This window comes from Thunnus thynnus, chromosome 19, assembly GCF_963924715.1.
Source record: "Thunnus thynnus chromosome 19, fThuThy2.1, whole genome shotgun sequence".
Classification (NCBI taxonomy): domain Eukaryota; kingdom Metazoa; phylum Chordata; class Actinopteri; order Scombriformes; family Scombridae; genus Thunnus; species Thunnus thynnus.
This window is the reverse complement of record NC_089535.1, coordinates 19,736,363-19,759,950: the sequence shown is the minus strand read 5'-3', so window position 1 is coordinate 19,759,950 and position 23,588 is coordinate 19,736,363. Positions and strand designations below refer to the sequence as shown.

Sequence of the window (23,588 nt, the reverse complement as noted above, 5' to 3'; positions counted from 1 at the left end):
TGGAACCAAAATGTCACACGGAAGCCTTAGCTCGAAACTGATAGACTAGAAAAAGGGCTACTGACTATAACCTGGAGAGCTGTGATAACATTTTGGCAGTGCACATAAACTGACAAGAAGGTTCTTTAGGTTGTCAGGCTCTAATATAATTGTTGGGGTTTTGTATCTTTATGATTTATGAAAAACAAAACTATTCTGCACAGGGACACAATAAACAAACTAAATTATTAAGTGTGGCTTACAGACAAAACAGTGTTGCATGATAACCAGTTAAACAAACACAGTTCTGACAACATCGAAGCAGTGTTATGACAGGGGCATAAGTAAGATATGCAATATACACACAAATAAGAGGTTAGAGAGAGACATAAGAGCTAAACAATGACAGACAAAGTTAAGTGTGCAGAGATCAGTCATGATGACAAATCTGTCTGCTTGGTGTCGGGGATGTGAAGGGGAAATTGCAGGATGTGAAACTTCCTTATATCTGTTGTTCCTGTATGTTTGTTGATTCAGTTATGTTGGGTTGTTAAAAGCCATAAAAAGTAAGCTGACTCATCTTTGTCAGGCCATTTTCCTTGAGTGAATGCTATGAAAACACACTACTGTACAAGCTGCTTATTTTATTCTAGTATCTAGACATCACACTTAAATGGCCCTGAAACTAACCAATCAGCTGTAAGAAAATTATCAAATATCTCTCAGCAGCTGCTGAGAATTAGTGACCAACCACCTTAGAAACTTCTGATGTTATTTTCTTGTATTTTATAAACAGTCTGGTTTTTGGGTAATCCTTTATCACTTTTATTGCACACAGAGACAGTTTACACTAGCATGTTGAAACTCATAGACATAGTATAACAGCTACATCATCAGCCACCAGATGTTTACTCGATGCCAAATTCCCTGTCAGTGAATGCAGAACAGTCTATTTGAGCTGGAGTGGCTTTAATGGTAGTGGGGGGTTCTTCATGTCTACTGGCGACTCCAGCTCCTGAGGAAGAAGAAAAAAAAATTGAAATTTTAATAACTGAGCAGAAACAGTAATTGGAAACTATGAAGACATATACTTTAGAATGTACCAATTTTTTTAACCCAACTTCTTGGTCTTGTAACCAAAAAAGTTACTTATCTTATAAACTTGCATTCAACTTCCTTTTAGTCAATTTAAAGAAAAACACTGGATGATTCTACAGTAAATTAGCAGATCTTTATGATATGGTATCATATTGGTGGCCCTAACCCAAACTCTGTGGGTTTAGTAGGTAAGTAAGACACATTAATGGTTCGTATTTTTAAACTCAAAAACACATCATTCATTATGCAGATGAATTTCCCTCCCCTGTTTTACCTCACAGTCGGAATCGGACTGTTCAGAAGGCAGACCCATGTTGGCCATCAGAGTTTCTTTTTCCATGGATCTGCTTCTGATGGACATCCAGGCTCTCCTGTTGAAAAAAGATTTTTTTAAAAATGAGAAGTTTTAAATCTATACATGGGTCACAGAATTATGTGGCACAGAGCAGGTCTTAAGTGGTGCACAGGTCCAACAGTCACTTTAGGTTTTAATTCAAACCAAACACTATAGCAACTGACTTTAATATTTAGTTTCCTCTCTGGATCACAAAGTGTGAACCAGAGAAAAGTGCTGCTGCAGCAGAAATAAACTGGATAAATATGCCTAAATGCATTTCTGCCCACCACTCATTTAAAGTACACCCCTCTGGCCGAGGTGCAAAACACAACACTCTCATGGTCAATACCTTTTAGCAAAAATGAAAGCAGCAGCCATTAATGCAGCGACAAGGCAGAAGACACCCAGGACTACAGCCGCGTGGCTCCGTTCAGTCTCTTTCTCTTGACAAAACTCTCCCTTGTAACCAGCTGCACACTGGCAGCGAGTGACTTTGCCTTCTGTGATGCAGTTGCCATGACCGCTGCAGTGATGGAGGTCACAAGATGCAGAATCTTTCTTGACTGAGAGAAAAGAGTCCTTTGGGGTATTTGGGTGAGGAGAGGAGGAGGAAGACTGAGGAGAACGGCCATCGCTGGCTTTCATCCCGAAAGAGGCTGAGTTTGTGTTTGGACCTGAAGAGAGATTCACAGTTAGTGATTATGCATCTGAGAGGGCCACAAGATACCAAAAATACTTCTAATGTATTGGTAAATAAGATAAGATCTGTATTATTTAGTTTTCTTAATACCCCTTTTCAGATTTTTTTTCTCCATTTGTATGAAAACTCACAGTCCTGTTCATCCGACTGGTCCAGACAGTCCACGTGTCCATCACAGAACTTGTTGCTGTTGATACATTTGCTACCATCGAAGCAGGATTCCTCCCCAGTGGGACAGTGGGGTAGCGGGTCACAGGAAGTGGCATTGACACTGTAGAAACCCCGGCCACATTTACATGTCCGCCCTCCGGGAAAGGGCATGCACAGATGGACACATCCCCCGTTGTTTTTGGTGCAGGCGTTAGTTCCTGGAGGAAATGGATAAAAGGCAAATCACATGAATAAATATTTGAGGTATGATATAGAGGGCATGAGAAGAGACTTTATCTTTAATAATTACTAGCTGTACACCAAAGATATTCATTGATTTGAATACAATTTGAAATGAATTCAAATAAAATTTAAAATGAATTCTAGTGTGAGAGATGTGTCTTCACATTGTTTCACACAAATAAAGTGTTCTATTGTGGGTAGACAGGTTCCCATGTCTACTGTACATACAGTATGTATATATGTGAGTTATGTGGGAATAAGAATAGTGCATGCTAGATCCATCATTAGACTTCCCCCCATGTAAATGTTGGCAATGTCCGTTATAGCTTAATAAAGCACACCTGAGGGCCTTAGGGCTGTGTGTAATGATATAATATGCTTGGCACAGTAAGGACACTTCCAGTGCCAGACTGAGGAAACGAGTTTGGGTAATATCCAGAAAACGTGACAGAGAGGTGTGTTGACATTTGTCTACGGATAATTGCGACCTGTGGAAGACAGCATTGTACTTTTGGATGTGAGCAAATGAATGAATGCTGACATGGTTTTGTAATATTGTGCAAAGACTTCATATTCACATTTCTGCTTTTGTGCACATAGATGCATTCATGGGGCCTCTATTTGCTATATTTGTGACATTATAGGTGTTTATACAAAAATAAGTCATAATTTTCAGCTGTCATTTTTCCTAAAAAATTTTAAGGCTACTTGTGCACCTGCAGTGTCTTCCAAGAGTTGCTTTGACTAACAAGAACTCTTTCATGAATAAACAGTCATTTTAGTCAAATTATACTTCTTGAAGAAGAGAACTTTTCCCTTGAGCAAAGTGTCAGAGTTTTAGTATTTGGAACATTCCCAGTATTTGTATCTTCACTTATTGTGTATGTTCACACTTAAGTTTTTGCAGAAATTGTGTTTGCAGAATTTGTTCACAGACATTATTCTAGCACTCCATCATTCAAGAGTGTGTCTTGTAATGTCATGTCATGTTGCAATGTCATTGGCCTCTTCAGTTGTTCCCAAAAGAAGTTCAGGTGGCTGTGTATCTCAGATTTAGATGTTGCTTCAGTGGTTATACAGCACGTTATTAAAGTTAATAAGAGCATTATAGACACATGTCATTATTGGGCATATTATATTATTATGTCATTATATGGCAGTATATTCAAGCTAGCTAACAGTGTGTCATGTCATCAACAAATAAACCACAAGCTTTACTTGGAAGCACAACTTTTGCATGCAAATGTTTACACAGCAAGAGTGCGTGTGACAGGTCAACGGAAGAAGAGGGAGTACTATGCGAGCGTATGTTAGAGCTCGATTCACCATCACTCTCTCACTGCAGCACACAGAGTAACAGACTGGAATCTCACAGCTTGCCAAGTCCCATCTCCCTGCAGGTATCACATCACTCTGCAGTCTTTTCAGCTATTCAACTCAAACCGAGCCTAAGTGGAGTCTTTTCATTCAGCCCGGAGTGTCCGATAACACACTTTATCTGCTTCTTCCACTCAGAAACGGACAGAAAAATCCAGGTGAAAATGTAACTGTGCAGATGGTGTACTTCCTGATTTATGACTAACAAACTAGTTTGGCATACTTCTCTTTTAGAAATTAAGCTGGCAGTTTGCTATAAGCCTTTGGGTTGGCATTACAATCCCTGGCAGGAATTAACGCATTATGATGCAATATTATGTAACAAGGATTTCAGTGTTTACAAGCCACTTTCACAATTTCACAACAGCATCAACTGTGCACTTTTAATCCAACAGAATCTTCAAATGATGTTACATGTCCAAGTGGTTAGGAGACTGCAACCTGCATGAAGTTACACACATGTTGTGGGCCTTTGGAGAAGCTTTAAACTTGTTTGTATCTCTGATTGGATCTCAGATTCCGGTCTCTTTTTACATACATGCTACTGTTGCCAAATTTGTACAGTATTTACCTGAACACAAACTATAAATAGTCCTATCAATCATTTGGTATAAGAAAGACACTCCACTCCAAATGACATGCAAAATTAGATGTTAATGGACTGGTTCTGGTAAAAGAAATGCCCTGTTTACTGGTCATCTTGCCTCTCGTTGTAAATCGTCTTGGCATTGTCGTGACTGAAAACAGGTGCATATAATTGTGCAGCTATGTTTCTTTTGATACAATTCACAGAAGTGTGTGCATTTGTAACCATTAAAGGTTTGGAAGCTTATTTTTGCCTTTGTCATCAATATATGTTGCTGCAACTCTTTTGATTGGATTACTGCAATTCTGTTTCTGGTAATGTTCAAGAAAGAAACAATATCATATATTTCCAATCCTTGGTTCTCTTTATTGATTAACCTTCAGTTTTAAAATTAACTCGTAAGATTTTATTAACTACTTTTGGAGTGCAGCAGGATTTAGCCTGAAGGCATTTTAATATAAATTGATGCGCCAGATGGTTTGTTACACAGAACCATCTGAGAAGTCGTCCTTGGAAAAGGGCAGGCACTTTCAAAAAATACTTGGCAGGTGATTGGATGAACCATCTGTCTATTGCCATCTTACCTTGTGAGGCAGCTGGATTTGCGAGATCATGAGAATCCTCATAGGATTCTGATTGGTCTGAACCACCAGTGGTTTGGACACAAGCGCATAACTTGAAGCCTGACAAGATGGATTTTTTCGCGTGATTGTGATCTTGCAAATCCAGCTGCCTTGCAAGATAAGTTTTAATGAAGCTTAGCGAAAGTTCAGTCAGGAAGACTATCTTTTGCATGCCAGGCTGTAGTTTTATTGCTCATACCGCCCTGTCATTCTCATCTCTATTCTAATATACTCTATTTCCTAGCTGTCGGTGCCCGGGGGCGTAAATTGAGTTTCAGCAGTCATCAGGTGATCATTTCTATCCAATAGCACAGCAGCACACCTTCATTTTTAGCCTATCATCTTGTTGCTGTCTTTTTAAATAAGTCTCTCTCTCTGAAATAGTCTAGCGTGCAGCTGTTACACGTTCCCCTCCACTTCCCCATCTCCGCCCAGTCTCTGCAGGATCATCAGTCCCATCGCTTCATCAGCTCTCAGTCTCATCGAAGTCATCAGCCACCACCAGCATTACCATCAGCGTCTGGACTCCTATCTCGCGGTTGCTCAGGGATGATGTCCCTTTGGAATTCAAGCACCAAAGACTTAATGACTATCATTTCTATTTGTATAATAACCATATCTTTTCTCCATTCACTTGTCTCTCCTGATTGAAATGACCTTTTAACTCAATGAGAGCTGATGCCCAGCCTGAAATAACTGAAGATAGAGACTGTTGTTCAGCAGGCTATGCCGAGGAGTGTAACCAGCTTTTGCTACCAGTGTGTCTGTTATACATAGACTCGCTTTTTTGTGAATTTAACTCACATTATCAAGGCCCATCTGTGCAGCAGTACTCTTGCTGTGTTTTATTTAGCTTTAATTTATTTTTTGTTATAGCATATTTCTGTTGGGAATTCCTTGCTTTATTGTTATTGGTGTCCCTCTTGAGGCTCAGAAACACCTCCTGTCTAGTCAGCCAGTCTCCCCTCACCTGCCTGCTCAGTGTTCTGCTATATTTGCTTTGAACCTCAGTATACATTATACAGAGGAGAGATGTAAGTGCCAGTTAAATAAATATTGTATGTTGCCGTTGCTTTAAAGTAATTTCTACTTGCTTCTTTTGCCTGCCAGAAAGCATCTCTTTCCCCCTGACTACATATTTTGACTCTTCTTGTCACCCTGGTGCAGACTATAGCCTGACCACTGACCAAGTAAACTGCATTTGTATCTTGCTTCCTGTTTCCAAAACTGTTCAAATTATCATGATGTCTTGTATGCTGTGAAGTACGTCAAGAACTTTGTTTTGGAGAATTGTGATGATAAGTCATGGGCTTTCCATAATCTCTTTTCTCTTTTTTTGGAAGCAACACACGCAATCATAGATTCCTACCAGACTGGCTGCCGTTGCTGTAGGCTCTGACTTCTACCATGTTGGTTTTTGTCTCAAACCACAGCTGTTTAGGCTGGAGACCGTCGCTGAACCACAGTTTGGAAACATCTACACAGGTTAGAAACAAATGGAAAAAAAAGAATTCTAAATCAAGCATAAATAAAGCTTAAACAACTACTTAAGGGTCAACAGTGCAAACACAAAGGATCAAGTATTCAGAAGGTGCTAAGTAGAGAGGGTAGTAATTAAATATGTAATGCATGTTCACTAATCAAACGGTATAGCAAGATTTGAAACAAAAACAGTCCTGATGGAGAGGAAAAGTAGCAGCACAGACAGCCAAGAATAAGTTGAATGAATAATTCATTTTTACATTAGTCTGTGATGCCATCTGCTGCCTGAAGGCGATAAAGACTAATGAAAATGGAGGTGAAGTATGACACGGCACTCAACAGGTTATTAGAGTGTAACAGAAAGAACACCACCAAGCCCTATGACTTTCCCTTAAGGCTTTGTGGGTGCTGCAGTCTTCAGCCATGGAATCCCAAGACCATTTGCCTGAAAACCCACCAAAACAAGAAGTAAGTCCATCCTTACCTTTGTCCAGGGTGACCCAGAGAAGGATGTTCTCAGTGTGTGTGAAGGAGATGAGGAGACCTGGCCCTGTTTTATACTGTTTGTAGCCTGAGCCATCCACTCCGAGGGAGCTGATTATGCCCTCATCTGGGGAAAGAGTAATTAGACAGATGCACACAGAAGCCAGAGCAGCAAAAAATATGCTCTAACAAAGTCATAAAGACTTTTAACCTCTCACCTGTGTCAGCCCAGTAGATTACGGTTCCTTTATTGGAAAAGACCAGAGAAATGGGGATGCTCGACTTCCTCCACAGCACTGCTTTGTTACGACCATCCATCCAGGCGCAGTCCACCTCTGTCTGGCTCTTTCCACCTGCCGTCACTATCGCTGTGTAGCAGAGTCGACCTGAGGGGGGGTGCACTGCGATGGATGTAGTGCCCTGAAAGGACAAACATGACCTGTGCTAAATTTATGTGAGAAAAAAAACAGTTGAAAAAAGGGTCTCAGGGATAAAAAAAAAAAAAAAAAGGACAGAAGCTCAAAGACGGGTGAGGGTTGAAAAAGAGAGAACACTGTACTGTATATACTGCCTTATTATGCATCAGAGGTCTTGGATGTTTCTGCTGAGTTTGTTATTTTATTAGATTATTAATGTAATACTAAAGTGGCAGCTTAGAGTAAATGTTTTAATGTTACACTAATTTTACATCTACATTCACTTACCATTTACAGTATAAAGGCTCCTGAGAAAATCCAGCTGTGCATCCAATCTGGATGTCTTTTGACTTTCTTCATGGATAAAAGAAAATTATTATTTGAAGACATTTTGGGAAGTAGACTTCCACAGCAGACACTTGCAGGGCTAGATCAGAAGTGAAACTAGTGTGCTGAGTTCATCAGTGGTGGTCGGAGGGAGGAGCTGCCTGCTGACTAGATATGATTTGAAGCTGTAGCCAGAGATCAAGGGGAATTTAAAAATGTTAGGGGTAAAGATGATCATGGATGAACAAAAGAAAAAAAAAAAAAATGTTAGCAGTGCAGCCGAGTGTACTTCACCTTCAGTGATCCCTGCAGCAATGAGGTGGTGTAGCCGTTATAGCGGGAGGTCACATGGAGATCAGGCCGTTCAGTGCTGCTCCAGTAGAGGTTAGAGGTCACCCAGTCAACTGCCAGAGCCGTGACAGTATCATCCTTATTGGGTAAAGCAAGACACCAGGAAATACTGACTGTCATGACACCCAACTTGTAAGGCTGCTTTATTAACTCTAATAATGGTCAATACAATCTATTTTGTAGCTGGGCTGCATCAATAATTAAAATTAATGACAGAAAGCCTGAAAATATAAAAACATGTATTGTAATGTAATTATATCTTAAATAACATTACTCCAGAATTTAAGAACTTGCTTATTCCCTTGAAAACGTAAACTCTGCCCACCTTTAGCTTTAGGATTTGTCCAGCAGGTGTCAGGCCCTGTCTCGACCTGGTGCCACTCAGCTTCAGCACGTTCACAGATCCTTGTCCTCCATCTGCCACATACAGGGAAAGTCCTGGGATGGACACGTCCAGTCCCAAGGCCTCAGTTACCCCGGGTAGGGCTAAAGCCCGTCCATTTGGCATTTTTTTCAGAGCAACACCATCATGACGCATAGAATGCAAGTAAATCTACAAGTAATGGGAGAGAAAGATTAGCAACAGAACAGCACTGTGTTTTATGAATTAAGATTCAAGCAGAAAGGAGAACTGTTCTTGACACCACAAAGAGACAATTCACCTGATAGACTGTCTTCTGAGACAAGAGCAGGATGAAGGTTGACTCCAAAGGCAGAGAGCAGGTGATCTTGTCCTTGGAAAGCAGCAGCCCCTTTGGGCATCGGCAGACTGCTGTAGGCCCCCTAACTGCTGGAGCTCCTGCTGACCCCGGTACTCCAGACCTGCCCCTCGCTACTGGGGTCAGGAGGCAGAGATGGGAGCAGTGTAGCAGGTCACAGGGGCTGGATATGTCTGGTTGGGAAAGGGCATGCATCACCTGCGGAGAGAGGAAACATACACATCAAGTCTCAAGTTGTTTTCCTGAAACCTTGCAACTTCTTAGGTTTTCATTGTTACAGCAAATTGTCCATAAAAAATGAAAACTGCTGTTCTGGACTTATAACCGCACCAAGATGAAGACTCACTTTCAGTCCAAATGGCTGTCCTGGTCTCTTCAGAAGAACCTTCTGATCTTTCCCGTTGTTCTTGTCAGCTGAGCGGATGGTTCGTCTCTTGGTGTCAGACCAGAATAGACGATCATTGAAGACCGCCACAGAGAAAGGGCTTGGAGTTTCAGCTAACTGGAGGATCTAGTGAGAGAAGGCAACAACAATCACTGTTTACTATCCAATAATAATGATGATAATAATAATAATAATAATAATTAAAGCTGCAAGCAGCGTTGGTCTGGACCTCGCACTCTGGCCCGTCGGGATCAGATCATTTTGCTTTTTAAAAATGAGGGATATTTCTTACAAGTGTGGTGTGCTTTTATTTTGAAAGTTTGACAGGATAAGAATTTTCTGCAGGGAAAAGGAAAGATTTTTAACCCATCTGACCTGGTCAAAGTTTGATTGACATGTGTATTGTCAGGTGTGTAGAGACAATAAAGAAACTGCAGCTGGACACAGAAAAATACTCATATTTGAATGGAGAGTGTGAGCGAACCCACACCTTTTTGAACATTTACTGCTTCCACATAGTTTTAGATACAGACCTCATTTGAATGTTAAATGAGTCACAAGACCTTGACCTACAAATCTTGAATTTACATGTTTTTTCTATCTTTTTTTGTTTTTGAGATATTAGAGTGTGAGTTTTAAAGTCTTTTCTTGCTCCTCCTGTGATTTTATAATGAGTGTGTATTGCGGAAAGTTTCACAGCACTGAGGGAGTGACATCACCAGGAGCAGTTGGAGAGGAGGATTTTAGAGTACGCTTTTTGTGAAATCTCCTCATAAATCCCATTACTTTGGCCAAATCTTACATTAAAAATCATATTTTAGTAGGAATTTTTGTTGCGAATCCATTGATACAGGTTTGAAAGCGGTAGTTTTACGGTAGTCAGTAGTAGTAAAACTACTGTTTTACAGTAGTCCTCTGCCTTTTGGGCTCGGTTCCTAATAATAACAGAACTATTGGGAGACTAGCTGTAATCATATCAACTGAAACATACCCACTGAAATGAGAACATGTACTTTTTGAAGTGAGTGGAACACACCTCAGACAGATGCGTTTTCATCAGATGACTAAAACGTTAAACTCTTTGGAACCAATTTGTTTTTAGGCTTTTCATCTGTCTTTTTCCCTCCATTGTGTTTACCTTGACGTTGTCTCCGTCCAGAGAAGCTGAGCCGATGCAACGCAGCTTCTCATCAGCCCAGTACACCCTGTTGTCCAGGAGGTCAAAGGCCAAACTAACGGGCCAGCTCAAGCCGCTGCTCACCACCACCTTCCTCTTTGAACCGTCCATGCCAGACCGCTCGATCTGAGGGGTGCTGCCTATCTCTGACCACAACATCAACCTGACAAGTAGCACACAAAATGATTGAGACTTTAATTTAAGTTCAGGAGTAAAGCTACCAGGGCTGAGCGCCTTACCCTCTGTGTGGCAGCAGGACCAGTGAGCTTGGCTGTTCCAGATCTTCACCCAGCACCACAGTGTAGTCCTGAGATCTCACTGTGGCATCACTGAGCTTCACCGCCAGAATCTGGCCCACCAGTCCATCCACCCAGTACAGGTTCTTACCGACCCAGTCCACTGCGATGAAATCCGACTTCACTCCTGTAACAAGATTTTGTTTGAATACAAATCAGGTCAGGTGGGGTGTCTTAAGTTAATCATATTCTGGTGCATTAGTTAATTATTTTCTTCAAATCTTACTGATCACCCATTTAAAATACTTTAATTACACAATTGTAGAATTCCTAATACAGTCATACCTTTGATAAGTGTCCCTTTGTTGTTTGAGTTTTTCATGTCAGCCCAGCGGATGCTCTGGTAGTCAGGGCTTAGCCAGTAAACTCTCTGTTGAGCCCAGTTGTAATCCAGTGAGAAGACCGGACGATTGGCAGAGGAGAGAAGATTCAAGGTGGCACTATGGACCCCCAGAAGTAACAGTTCTGACTGCACCGACGCTAGAAGCAATGGCTCGTCTAGAGATGGAAATGTGACCACAGTATGATACCACAATCAAAAAGCTAAAGCATTCCAAGGTTATTTTGTCATCAAAAACTGAATGAGCACTCTACACGTTATCACATATTGCAAGACTTTGTTTTCAACATTTTTTGAGTTCACATAGTTACACAGGTTCATCAACGTTTCATAATTGGTGCACAGGGCATGAACTGATGACATCACTTTCTGTGGTGTTCAGCAGAAATTAGTCCTTTGGGTCATTGTAGTTCTGTACGTGACTAAAAATCCAATATAGAATTTTATTTCCTGAGCCAAACAATCATACTTTAAGATGTCCGATAAGGTTATTTTAATATGCAATGAAAACCACCTAGAATTGAATTTCAGTGAGTATAACATTTCAAGAACTTTTACAGCATTTAAAAGATCCAAGATTTGACAGTCTGTGAAAAAGCATTCACATGCTATGTTGTCAGAAAAACAAACCCAAAATAGGTATAACTACTCCATAAATTGTGAACAAGTTGTAAATTTGCCCATTTATTGCACTAAATTGGTTGCTGCTGGGAAGCCAAAACAGTGACAAGTGCATTACCATGAGATGACAAAATAAAATAAAAAAGAAACAACTCAATGGTCACTGCAACAGCTTACTTAACTCAAAGTTTCTCAGGTTTCAAGTATCTGGTAGTGTTATACTATATCAGAATGAAATGAAACCAATGGCTGCCTGGAAGTTATGAAATAAAAAATGAAAATAATTCTATGCTGTGTAGTGTGACATATTTACAATTGGCAGCTTAAGGGATAAAATGGCACAAAGCCACACAAATGTCTCTTTAATCACATCAAAATTTGATCCTTTATGCATAGGCATACTAACCTTTTGTCTTGCAGCTTTTGTTGTCAGGCTCCAAGTAGAAGCCAGGGTGGCAATGACACATGTAGGACCCACCGGTGTTGAGGCAGGTGTGTTTGCATACAGCATGCGGCATTGAATTACACTCATCAATGTCCACACATGACATAGCACTGGAATGTAGCTCAAAACCTGCAGCGCAGTAACACCTCTGCAAAGATGAGGAAAAGGGCATCAAGCCAAGCAAGATGTATATTCTGCATAGTGCACATTTATATGTAAAGAGTCAAATTCTTATACACATATACTTTTCCACAGTTCTCTAGCTGTGATAAACTAAACTGATGAACTGAAATATGACCTATCCATAAATAAACTCAAAAACGAACTTGTGACAAGATTTGCTTGCTTACATGAAAACATACTCAGGAAAAGTTTGTGACAAAGCGGCACTAACAGCTTTGGACAGAAAAGAACCAGAACATTGTTTTTTGTACTGACCGGTCCATTTGGGGTGCTGACACAGTGGTGGTCACACTCCGGGGATGATGAGCTGGAGCAGTTGTGTTGAGTGCATCCCACACCCTCATCTGAACTGTCAGCACAGTTGGTGAAGCCGTTACATACCAGATGGGGCTCCAAACACTCACCACTGCCACACTTGTAAAGGTGAGAGGGGCATTTTCTCTGGCTGCCTATTAAAGCAGATGCACAGATTCATTATGCTACAGATGCTTTTTAAAAAGTGATTAAATACATTTGGCTGTATTGGAAAGCATTTCCTTTCATATGTAGTTTTTTCTTCCAACATTCAGAAACGGACATTATGTTGTCGTATTGGTACCAAAAATTAGGCCCATTTTTTTTTTTTTTTTTTTACAGGGCATACCACCTCATGAAAATAAAATGGCAGATTTGGAATTATTTCAGTTACTTTGAAAATTATTAGATAATCCAGTCTTCACTAACTAACCTTATCCAAACAAGCCGGAATGCATGCAATGTTGCATGACAACAAAAGTAAAGCAGAGCATTCACCCGACTAATTTAAACATGCTTACATTTGTCCTCATCCATGCCATTGTGACAGTCCTTCTTCCCATCACACCTCCACAACAGAGGGATGCATTGACTGTTGTCTCCGCACTGCCACTGGTATTCCCTGCACTTCGCTGGAGTCGTAGTGCAGTACTGGATAAAAATGATGAGAAAGTTTAAAACAACTACTTCCCAACCCAACTCAAAAAAAAAAAACCATTCCCTTCATCCTCTCTTTTCATAAGCAAAGTTTCAGTATGTACTATCACATAATAATCTTCGTTCACCTCAGTCTGACTGTCCCTTTCTTACCTTCTCATCTGACCCGTCTTTGCAGTCTTCCTCACCGTCACAGAGCCACTCTTTCTGCAGGCACTCATGGCTGTTCTGGCATTTGAGCTGTGCTGGGCAGCGTGGGGGTCTTGTGCAGTCCACCTCATCAGAGTGGTCACTGCAGTCGGCGTATCCATCACATCTCAGAGCCTCTGACACGCACTGACCGCTAGCACAGCGATACTGGTTGATTGCACAAGCCACCAAACCTAGAAAGAGAGACACAGAAGTGTGGATGTCATCTGCATTTGTAGATATTTATGTTCATCTTCATTTCAGAGATATTAAGATTACTGGTTCGCTCTGGGTTGCTATACAGATACATATAAAGTCACCTACCGCACTTTTCCTCATCTGAGCCATCAGCGCAGTCTCTCTCGCCGTCACACAGGAAGGTCTCTGGTATACAGCGAGTGTTGTTATCACAGTGCTGATGGCAGCCGTCACTCAGACTCGCACAGTTCATTTCATCAGATCGATCCTGACAGTCATTTTGCCCATCACACACCTGCGCCTGTGGGATGCATCTATTCCCGTGAGAACACTGGAACTCATCTGGGGAAGGAAAAACATAATCCTTGACACAACCTATGACTCGATTCTTTTCCATTTCTCACTGATCTATTTGTGACTATCCAGTTTATGTTTTCCAATTGCTGTTCCAACATTTTGCTTGTTTTCACCGGCTCAGTGCACAAAACAAACCTGCTTTGCATTGTGCAGCACATCCCTCTTCGTCTGATCCATCCTGGCAGTCCTTCTCTCCATCACACACATGGCTGTACATGACACACTCGAGGCCGTCTTTACACAGCTTGAAACCTTTACGGCATTTCAGAGGGGCTGATCTGGCACTAAGCATATTGGTGGAGGCTTGGCAGAGAGAAAATCATGCATTTAATGGGATATGAAGACATTCAAGCTTGAATTTCTGAGCTGGGCAGGAAACAGACAAGACAGGGATTGTTTTCTTTGTTCAACAAATCCTGTAAAAAAGGTTATGAATGCTACCTGAGCAAATGGTGCAGTTGGATTGGGGTTTTTGCTGGGGTGCTGCTAAATGGTTGGTTTTTCTATGTGGTTGCTAGGGTGTTGTCAGGTTGTTTCTTGCTGGTTGCTATGGCGTTCTAAGTGCTTGGCACAGACTGGATATGATTGCTGGAGCATTTCCAGGTGGTTATTATTGTATTATGGTCAGTTGGTAAGGTATTAGGGGTTGCTATGATGGTATCGGGTGCTTGCTAGGGTGTATGAGTTGGTCGTCAGGGGGACCCGAGAGTGTGTGGTTCTTAGGGTGTACTATGTGTTTGTACACAGCGAGCACATCAAGTATGAGGAATAGCAGTAGTGTGCATTGCCTAGCACTAAGATAATTCTTGTTATTTATCTAGTTTGTGTATATTTTGTTGGCTTACGGGGAGCAGTAGGGTCTTCTGATTTACACTGCTTCTCATCTGAGCCGTCTGGACAGTGGGCACGACCGTCGCACACTTCCATCCTAGGGATGCACTTTCTCCGGTCGCTGCACAAGAAATCAGCTGATGTGCAGAGATACAGGAGTCGATATGAGGAGCATAGAGGAATTAATATCTCAGAACAAACATTGTGAAAATAGCTGCCCTGTAACAGTTTAGATAGCATTTCATCAAAGCTGGCCTAAAGCAAGTTTATTGTGAGTGAGAGTAGCACTTCACTTTTTCTTTGAGGGTTTCCAACATTGAGTCCATGCCATCATTATTTTCCTGGATAAGTAGCCTGCTGCTATCTTTACCTTGCGGTCATTGCTGGACTCAGACTTACCACGGTTTTTACACTGGACTATACAGTTGTTCTCATCAAAAGCATCAGGGCAGTCTCTTTGTCCATCACACAGCTGCTTTTGAGAGATACATACTGATGAACCTGGACAGAGAACTGAAGGAGTGATGCAAGCTGATGTAGAAGTAATGACAGGAGGCTCTGTTGTTGTAGCAGTAACAGGGTCTGGAAGGGAGAAAACTAAGTTTTAAACTACTGAAAACTTTTCAACAGTTTCAGCACTCTGGCAGGACTGTCTGCTAGCTAATGCTGAAACAGGCACATGCTCTATAAAAGTGGGTTGATATTTGTTGGTAGTCATGTTTCATTAGGTTTTCTTGCTTTCAAACCTCTAGAGGTGGCAGGAATAACACTGCCTAACACCAGTGAATAAATACTAAAAAACTGAATGTGAAGACTCACCACAGTCCACTTCATCTGTGCCATCCAGGCAGTCTTTCTCCCCGTCACACAGGAATTTCTTTGGGATGCAGCGCTTGCCATCAGCACAACGATGCTCGCAGCTCTTGGTTCGTTCCCAGCAGTCCACTTCATCAGATTGGTCCTGACACTGCGGCTTCCCATCACAAACCTGAGCCTTAGGGATGCACATCTTCCCGTGGGAGCACTGAAACTCATCTGGAGTGGAGCACAGAATTGTTTTGACTCATCATGGACTTTATGTCATAGTTAAAAAAAAAAAAAAAAAAACAACAAAAAATTGTTCAGAGTGTACATGATTCCATAAACTCTCTCAAGATCTTAAAATGAAATAACCTTGTTTGCAGGTTTCTGGGCATCCTTGTTCATCAGAACCATCCAGACAATCGTTCTCTCCGTCACATACGTGGCTGTATAAAACGCACTCTGTGCCATCTTTACATGGCTTTGATCCCATACGACACTTAAGGACATTTGCCTGAGCTGCAGGAGTAGCTACACTCGGACAGTTAACCTCATCTGAGCCATCATGGCAATGAGAGCGGCCGTCACACACCAGACTCTTGGAGACACAGCTCCTACGGTCCTTGCAGAGAAAGTCAGCTATGGAGGAAGGCATTTAATACATAATACAGAATACAAAAGCAACATTACAACAAAATATGTAAGGGTTAATTTTTGTGACTACTTACTATTGTAAGGGCATCTTTTCACACAGTTCTCATCAGATCCATCAAGACAGTCTTTCTTTCCATCACACAGCTGTGTTGGGAGGATGCATAAAGATGAATCTGGACACAGAACTGAAGGGCTGGTACAGGATGGCTTGGTAGGAGGCTGATTAAAGGGTTTGACAGGTGACGGCGATGCATTTAAGCGGAGATTTTCTGCAGTTGTGGTAGTTGCAATCTCTGCAGCCTCTAAAATTGATAAATCCAAGAGTCAGTTGAAATTTAAAGTTCTATTTAAAGAACATCAAGATATCTTTGCCATGTTATTATATTAGTATACCATATTTTCTCTAATAGTAGCTTGTATTCAATTAAAAGCCGGGTCTCCAATAATGGTCAACACGAACAAATAAAGGCTGGCCCAAAATACAGGCCAGGGAGGGAAAAAACAAGGATGGATTGAGGCCGTATTCAGACCAAATAAGGTGTTGCTGCGCACCACTGCAGGGTTGTACAGTGGTGTGCGGGGGTGTGGGTGTGTTTATTTGTGCTCTAGAAAGTAACCCCTGTGAAACAATTAGATATTTTTTTTAATGATCTGATTCACTGCTTTCTTACCAGCTCCATCTCTTCATTCACTCTCTAGCCCCGTCTCCATCTTTTTCTCGTCTTTTTTTAAAATGAGTTGGGAAACCAACAGCAAAGCCTAACTTTACTTTTAACGTTATCAAATGAAAAGGAATGTCCGCCCCCTTCCTCTTGGTGCCTGTTATAATGTGACTGTGGTTTGTAGTAATGTACAAGTGCACCTAATCATAAACCAATGGGTAGCATTGTGGCATATCTCAGTTTTCATTCAATTAATGTGATAATGACTTACTAATGTAAAAAATGTACAAATATTAAGAAAATACACATATCTACATTGATAATTACCATCCATTCAAATTAATTAAGATGTTTGAATGAAAAAATATGGCATTTAACTCACCACATCCTTCTTCATCTGATCCATCTCGACAGTCTCTCTCTCCATCACAAACATGACTATAGAGAACACACTCTGTCCCATCTCGACACAGTCTGGAGCCCCTGCGACACTTTAGGATGTTTGTTCGAGCTGCAGGAGTAGCTACACTTGGACAGTCAACTTCATCAGATCCATCGTGGCAATGAGAGCGACCGTCACAAACCAGACTCTTGGAGACGCAGCTCCGACGGTCTTTGCAACGGAAGTCATCTATGGAGGGTAAAATATTCAAAAGAAAAAAGTTAGTTTACACAACCACTTCATTGGAACGTAAATCAAACCAAATACAATAAAGAAATAACACACTAGAAAACGTATTCAGCTTATCGACTTTGGTTTAGATAAAAAGAAAAAAAAAACGACTGTAGCTGTGATTTCATCTTCAAACATCTACATACTGTAGCCCATTACCTGATTACTTACTCTTATAAGGGCATCTTTTTATGCAGTTCTCATCAAATCCATCAGGGCAGTCTTTCTTTCCATCACAAAGCTGTGTTGGGTTGAGGCATAAAGAAGAACCTGGACACAGAACTGAAGGGCTGGTGCAGGATGGTTTGGTGGGAGGCTGAGTAAAGGGTTCGACGGGTGAAGGAGATTCATTTAAATGGAGATTTTCTGTGAGGGTGGTAGGAGCAGTGTCTCCAGTATCTAGAAATATTACACCCTGAGTCAGTTGGAAAAATTGCATTTTAAAACATTCAATATCATTGTCAAATTGCAATTATTATTATCAGCGACAGCAAATTGTGCTTCTCTACAGAAGAACTTCACATTTACCTTTGTAAAAGCAACCATTGCATGAAAACTCACCACATCCTTCTTCATCTGATCCATCCCGACAGTCTCTCTCTCCATCACAAACATGACTATAGAGAACACATTCTGTCCCATCCCGACACAGTCTGGAGCCAACACGACATTTCAGAACATTTGCCCGAGCTACAGAGGTAGCTACACTTGGACAGTCAACTTCATCAGATCCATCGTGGCAATGAGAGCGACCGTCACAAACCAGACTCTTTGAGACGCAGCTCCGACGGTCTTTGCAACGGAAATCATCTATGGAGAGTAAAATATTCAGAGGAAAAAAGAGGAATTTTGTCAGATTTACTTACAGATGTACTTCAAATTTACAGAATAAGTGTCATGTTAGTTTACACAACCATTGTATCCATTTTGGTTGAGATAAAAAGACCAAAAAAACAGACTGTAATTGTGATTTCATCCTCAAACATTTTCATACTGTAGCCATTACTTACTCTTATAAGGGCATCTTTTTATGCAGATCTCATCAAATCCATCAGGGCAGTCTTTCTTTCCATCGCACAGCTGTGTTGGGTTGAGGCATAAAGAAGAACCTGGACACAGAACTGAAGGGCCGGTGCAGGATGGTTTGGTGGGAGGCTGAGTAAAGGGTTCGACGGGTGAAGGAGATTTATTTAATTGGAGATTTTCTGCAAGGGTGGTAGGAGCAGTGTCTCCAGTATCTAGAAATATTACACCCTGAGTCAGTTGGAAAAATTGCATTTTAAAACATTCAATATCATTGTCAAATTGTAATTATGTTATCAGTGACAGCAAATTGTGCTTCTCTACAGAAGAACTTCACATTTATTTTGTAAAAGCAACCATTGCATGAAAACTCACCACATCCTTCTTCATCTGATCCATCCCGACAGTCTCTCTCTCCATCACAAACATGACTATAGAGAACACATTCTGTCCCATCCCGACACAGTCTGGAGCCAACACGACACTTCAGAACATTTGCCCGAGCTACAGGAGTAGCTACACTTGGACAGTCAACTTCATCAGATCCATCGTGGCAATGAGAGCGACCATCACAAACCAGACTCTTTGAGACACAGCTCCGACGGTCTTTGCAACGGAAATCGTCTGGGATAAAATGGAAAAATATATTAAGCTCACCACATTTTCAGACAAGATGCTTCTGAAACTCCAGAATAATCAATTGAGTCAAAATTTTCAAAATAACTTTTCAGGCATTTGGGTTGAAGAAAACACATATCCCTGATTTGTGGCTTACTCTTAGAGGGACATCTTTTAACACAGTTCTTTTCATCGAAGCCATCAGGACAGTCTTTGTGCCCATTGCAAAACTGGCTTGGGGAAATGCAGAGGTGAACAGAAGACTGAGGACAGAGTACAGAAGGGCTGTTGCAGGCTGGCAGAGTCGGGGCAGGAGGTGTAGTAGTAGGTGGCGTTTGGTTTGATGGATCGCCATTTGGTTTGGCTGGAGTTGTGGTTTGTTCTGGAGCATCTAGAAAATATGAATCACACAGAAAAGTTAAACTTTGTTTTGAACAAAAAATAGTTTCACCATTTTGGAAACTTTTAAACCTATAACAGATTTATAGCACAGTATAAATATTAGTGGATGACCAAACAATTGACTGAATCTTAATTGTATACATACTTTCAGTTTGAGCACAGCAAAAAAAACACCCTGCCCTCATAATTTTTAGTTTTCAATGTCTCCATTTTATGTTTAGTTAAAATTAACAACGGTATTACTTTAACTCACCACATCCCTGTTCATCTGATCCATCCTTACAGTCGTCCTCTCCATCACACACATGACTGTATAAAACACACTCTGTGCCGTCTTTACATGGCTTTGAGCCAATACGACACTTAAGGACATTTGCCTGAGCTGCAGGAGTAGCTACACTCGGACAGTTAACCTCATCTGAGCCATCATGGCAATGAGAGCGGCCGTCACACACCAGACTCTTGGATATGCAGCTTCTACGGTCCTTGCAGAGAAAGTCAGCTATGGAGGAAGGTATTTAATACGTCAAACATAATACAACAATATTTATAACAGTTGACTTTTTCCACTGTGCTTGAGATCAAAGAAAAAGTCTTGATCAGCCCATAATGTGACTACTTACTATTGTAGGGGCATCTTTTCACACAGTTCTCATCAGATCCATCAAGACAGTCTTTTCTTCCATCACACAGCTGTGTTGGGAGGATACATGAAGATGAATCTGGACACAGAACTGAAGGGCTGGTACAGGATGGCTTGGTAGGAGGCTGATTAAAGGGTTTGACAGGTGACGGCGATGCATTTAAGCGGAGATTTTCTGCAGTTGTGGTAGTTGCAATCTCTGCAGCCTCTGAAATTGATAAATCCAAGAGTCAGCTGAAATTTAAAGTTCCATTTAAGAAACATCAAGACACCTTAGCCATATTATTATATTAGTACAGTGCCATGTAACTCACCACATTCTTCTTCATCTGATCCATCCTGACAGTCTCTCTCTCCATCACAAACATGACTATAGAGAACACACTCTGTCCCATCCCGACACAGTCTGGAGCCCCTGCGACACTTCAGGACGTTTGTTCGAGCTGCAGGAGTAGCTACACTTGGACAGTCAACTTCATCAGATCCATCGTGGCAATGAGAGCGACCGTCACAAACCAGACTCTTTGAGACGCAGCTCTGACGGTCTTTGCAACGGAAATCGTCTGGGATAAAATGGAAAAATATATTAAGCTCACCACATTTTCAGACAAGACGCTGGAGATACAACTCCTACAGTCCCTGCACTTGAAATCTTATAAGAATGACAGTTAAGACAAAAAAGAAGAGATTATCGTAATAATAAACCTGATGACTGGGAAACTGAATTATCACTTCCACTGAAAAGCACACCATTTTAGTACAATTCTGACTCTAAAAGCCAGAATGGTGAAAGGTTTACTAGTCACGTGGAGATTTTAAATTTGAACTAACTTTACCTTCAGATGGACATATTGTAACACAAAAATCCTCATCATCTCCATCAGGACAGTCCTTTTTCCCATCACACAGCTGGGTTTGAGAGAGGCAGATCGATGTGCGGTGGCACAGCACAGATGGTTCATAGCAGACCGGAGCACTGGGCACTATAGAAAGTTATTATAATGGAATGAATGAGGAAATGAAGAAGCATGTCAGGATAAAAAAATGTGGCGTTCATATATATATATGTTCTCTATAAGCCAGTAGATATCCAGCTTTAATTGGTTTTCTTTTAAAACTCCTGCTGAAAAAAATCCACTACACCACACTAATGCTGTATTTTATATTTCCAGTTCCAGAAGGACTATGAATCAAACTTTAACAGAAAAAAACCCCAAAGCAAAATAATGTTGAATTAATAAAATCAACAGCATGTGTCAGAATAAATGAGTGTTTACGCTATAACAGATGAACCTTTAGCTGACCTGTACGCACGTCTTTGAGTGCAGCCTCCACACTGAGCACATGACCTGTCACAGTCACGTCTTGGATGGGGCTCCCATCACGCCGGTCCCACAGAGTCATGACATCATTGGAAAGGGACAACAGGAAGGGCTCAAAGGCACCTACGACTGAGCCTGAGATGTTCCATCTTCTGCCAGCTTGGTGGCTTCTCTCCTGCACCAAACTCATTGTTGTCAGGCCTGTAAGGGCAGCGAGAAGCAAAACTCATTCAACGGGAATGAATGAATGGTGGAAAAATTGACTGCCAAATTAGGATTGGATTAGGCTGGATTGTGAGAGTCCTAGGAGTGCTTTGTTCAAGGTTTTAAGACTGAGAAACTACCACTTGTGGCTTCATGAGGCTGTATTTAGGCACAGCAGTGTTTTGAGCTAAGTGCTCACATCAGCATACTCACAATGACAATGTTAACATGCTCATGTCTAGCAGACAAAATGTTTACCATGTTTGGCATCATAGTTTAGTGTGTTAGCATGCCAACATTCTCTAATTAGGACTAAACTCAAAGGAGGCTGATGGGAAAGGAATTAGTTTTGCAAGTATTTAATCATAAAAGTATTGAACAAATTGAAAATTTGACCTGTTAATGATACAAGATGAAAACTTGCATGCCAATTTGTGCTTCATTGGTGATCCTTCTCCTATTTTAATTTCCAGTGTTTTTGCCTTTATTGCAGCAAAATTATTCCTTGCAGAACCTGCAACACTCTCTCACACACTCTATTATATAAATCACTGTCACATTTGAGCACAAGAAATTAACAAATACTGTCACTCTGACTTATAAAAGTAACCAACCTGCCCTTTCTGAGTTCCACAGCAGACTGTTGGCCCTGAGGTCAAATGCAATGGTCCCCGGCACTGCTCCTGCTGCTAGCTGCAGCAGCTCTTTGGCTTTGCCTCCCATCATGCTCATGGTGAAGATATGTTCCTCCTCCAGCCAGAGGATCACACCCCTCAGCCAGTCCAGATACAAGTTTCGAATCTCCTTTGTTGTCTGGTACAGATGCTGGGGGTAACGACTGTTGGCTGTGGTGGTGCCGATGCTGGTTTGGTCACATGACACCCAATAAAGGTTCCCACTCTTTGGGTCTACTTTTATCAGACAAACTAAAAAGACAAAAAGAAAAAATTCAAAACATGATGTGCTGACAACTACAGTGTTATGCAAGGTGTAATGTTGGTCCAGTGCTCAACAGACTATCAAGCAGGGCTGAAACTAACAATTTCATTTATTCATTTTCATCAATTATTCTTAAATATATTTATCATTTATTCTATAGTCTGTGGTGAAAAATGTTCATTATAAGAACCCACAGTTGCATCTTCAAATTGCTTGTTTTGTCCAACCAACCATCCAAAACCCCAAATATTCAATTTACAGCACAATGATGTAAAACAGAAAAATCTGAAAATCGTCACATTTGAGGAGCTGTGTGTCATTTCTGCTCGATAAATTACTTTCAATAAAATCAAGTGAATAATGAGTCTTCTTAGAAAAAAAGCTTCAAGTGATACAATACTGAGAATATTGCCTCCTAAATTCCACTCTATAGCAACATCAACTATCTGTCTGTAAAAGACAAAGAGAACTCAAACCATGAACCTGGCAAGGGTGTTGGGACCACCTCAGTCTTGTCCTGGGTTAGACTGGTGCGTTGGATATGGCCAGTTTGGTTAGCCAAGTACAGCCAGTCTCTGTACCAGTCCAGATCAAATGACAGGATGCCGTCATCAGTGGTAAACAGCTGGGTTTTAGTGGACTCTCTGCCTTTAAACTCCAACAGGTTGATGTCGGTAATGGTAGCATACACAAACCTTGGAACTGTTGGAGTATAAAAATAAACACATTTTAATGGCACCCTCTCCTTCATTGAACTATTGTATGACTACAGATGACATACAGTGCATTAACCCCATAATGAC

At 41.1% G+C, this 23,588-nt stretch overlaps 1 protein-coding gene across 3 annotated transcripts in view; it reads right to left on the bottom strand.

The window, feature by feature from the left end:
- Positions 1-761: 761 nt before the first annotated feature.
- Positions 762-23,588, bottom strand: part of LOC137170906 (low-density lipoprotein receptor-related protein 2-like) — a 30,440-nt gene continuing 7,613 nt past the window's right edge. Inside the window, exons 12-49 of one of the 3 annotated variants that reach the window (XM_067574539.1) lie at positions 23,269-23,487; positions 22,461-22,772; positions 21,625-21,843; positions 21,157-21,303; positions 20,635-20,883; positions 20,301-20,528; positions 19,931-20,179; positions 19,433-19,666; positions 19,033-19,281; positions 18,645-18,872; positions 18,196-18,444; positions 17,806-18,033; positions 17,344-17,592; positions 16,374-16,601; positions 16,018-16,284; positions 15,664-15,879; positions 15,244-15,426; positions 14,859-14,981; positions 14,149-14,316; positions 13,783-13,998; positions 13,423-13,652; positions 13,134-13,263; positions 12,574-12,767; positions 12,097-12,283; positions 11,015-11,227; positions 10,673-10,856; positions 10,395-10,596; positions 9,218-9,382; positions 8,815-9,069; positions 8,478-8,705; positions 8,096-8,230; positions 7,277-7,478; positions 7,060-7,185; positions 6,463-6,570; positions 2,246-2,482; positions 1,764-2,088; positions 1,352-1,448; positions 762-994 (exon numbers count right to left, since the gene is read on the bottom strand). In XM_067574539.1, coding sequence (XP_067430640.1) covers positions 929-994; positions 1,352-1,448; positions 1,764-2,088; positions 2,246-2,482; positions 6,463-6,570; positions 7,060-7,185; positions 7,277-7,478; positions 8,096-8,230; positions 8,478-8,705; positions 8,815-9,069; positions 9,218-9,382; positions 10,395-10,596; positions 10,673-10,856; positions 11,015-11,227; positions 12,097-12,283; positions 12,574-12,767; positions 13,134-13,263; positions 13,423-13,652; positions 13,783-13,998; positions 14,149-14,316; positions 14,859-14,981; positions 15,244-15,426; positions 15,664-15,879; positions 16,018-16,284; positions 16,374-16,601; positions 17,344-17,592; positions 17,806-18,033; positions 18,196-18,444; positions 18,645-18,872; positions 19,033-19,281; positions 19,433-19,666; positions 19,931-20,179; positions 20,301-20,528; positions 20,635-20,883; positions 21,157-21,303; positions 21,625-21,843; positions 22,461-22,772; positions 23,269-23,487 — 7,745 coding nt within the window. In that variant the 3' untranslated portion in view covers positions 762-928. The remainder of the gene's footprint in view (positions 995-1,351; positions 1,449-1,763; positions 2,089-2,245; positions 2,483-6,462; positions 6,571-7,059; positions 7,186-7,276; positions 7,479-8,095; positions 8,231-8,477; positions 8,706-8,814; positions 9,070-9,217; positions 9,383-10,394; positions 10,597-10,672; positions 10,857-11,014; positions 11,228-12,096; positions 12,284-12,573; positions 12,768-13,133; positions 13,264-13,422; positions 13,653-13,782; positions 13,999-14,148; positions 14,317-14,858; positions 14,982-15,243; positions 15,427-15,663; positions 15,880-16,017; positions 16,285-16,373; positions 16,602-17,343; positions 17,593-17,805; positions 18,034-18,195; positions 18,445-18,644; positions 18,873-19,032; positions 19,282-19,432; positions 19,667-19,930; positions 20,180-20,300; positions 20,529-20,634; positions 20,884-21,156; positions 21,304-21,624; positions 21,844-22,460; positions 22,773-23,268; positions 23,488-23,588) is intronic. The other 2 variants (XM_067574540.1, XM_067574541.1) reach the window with 2 other exon arrangements.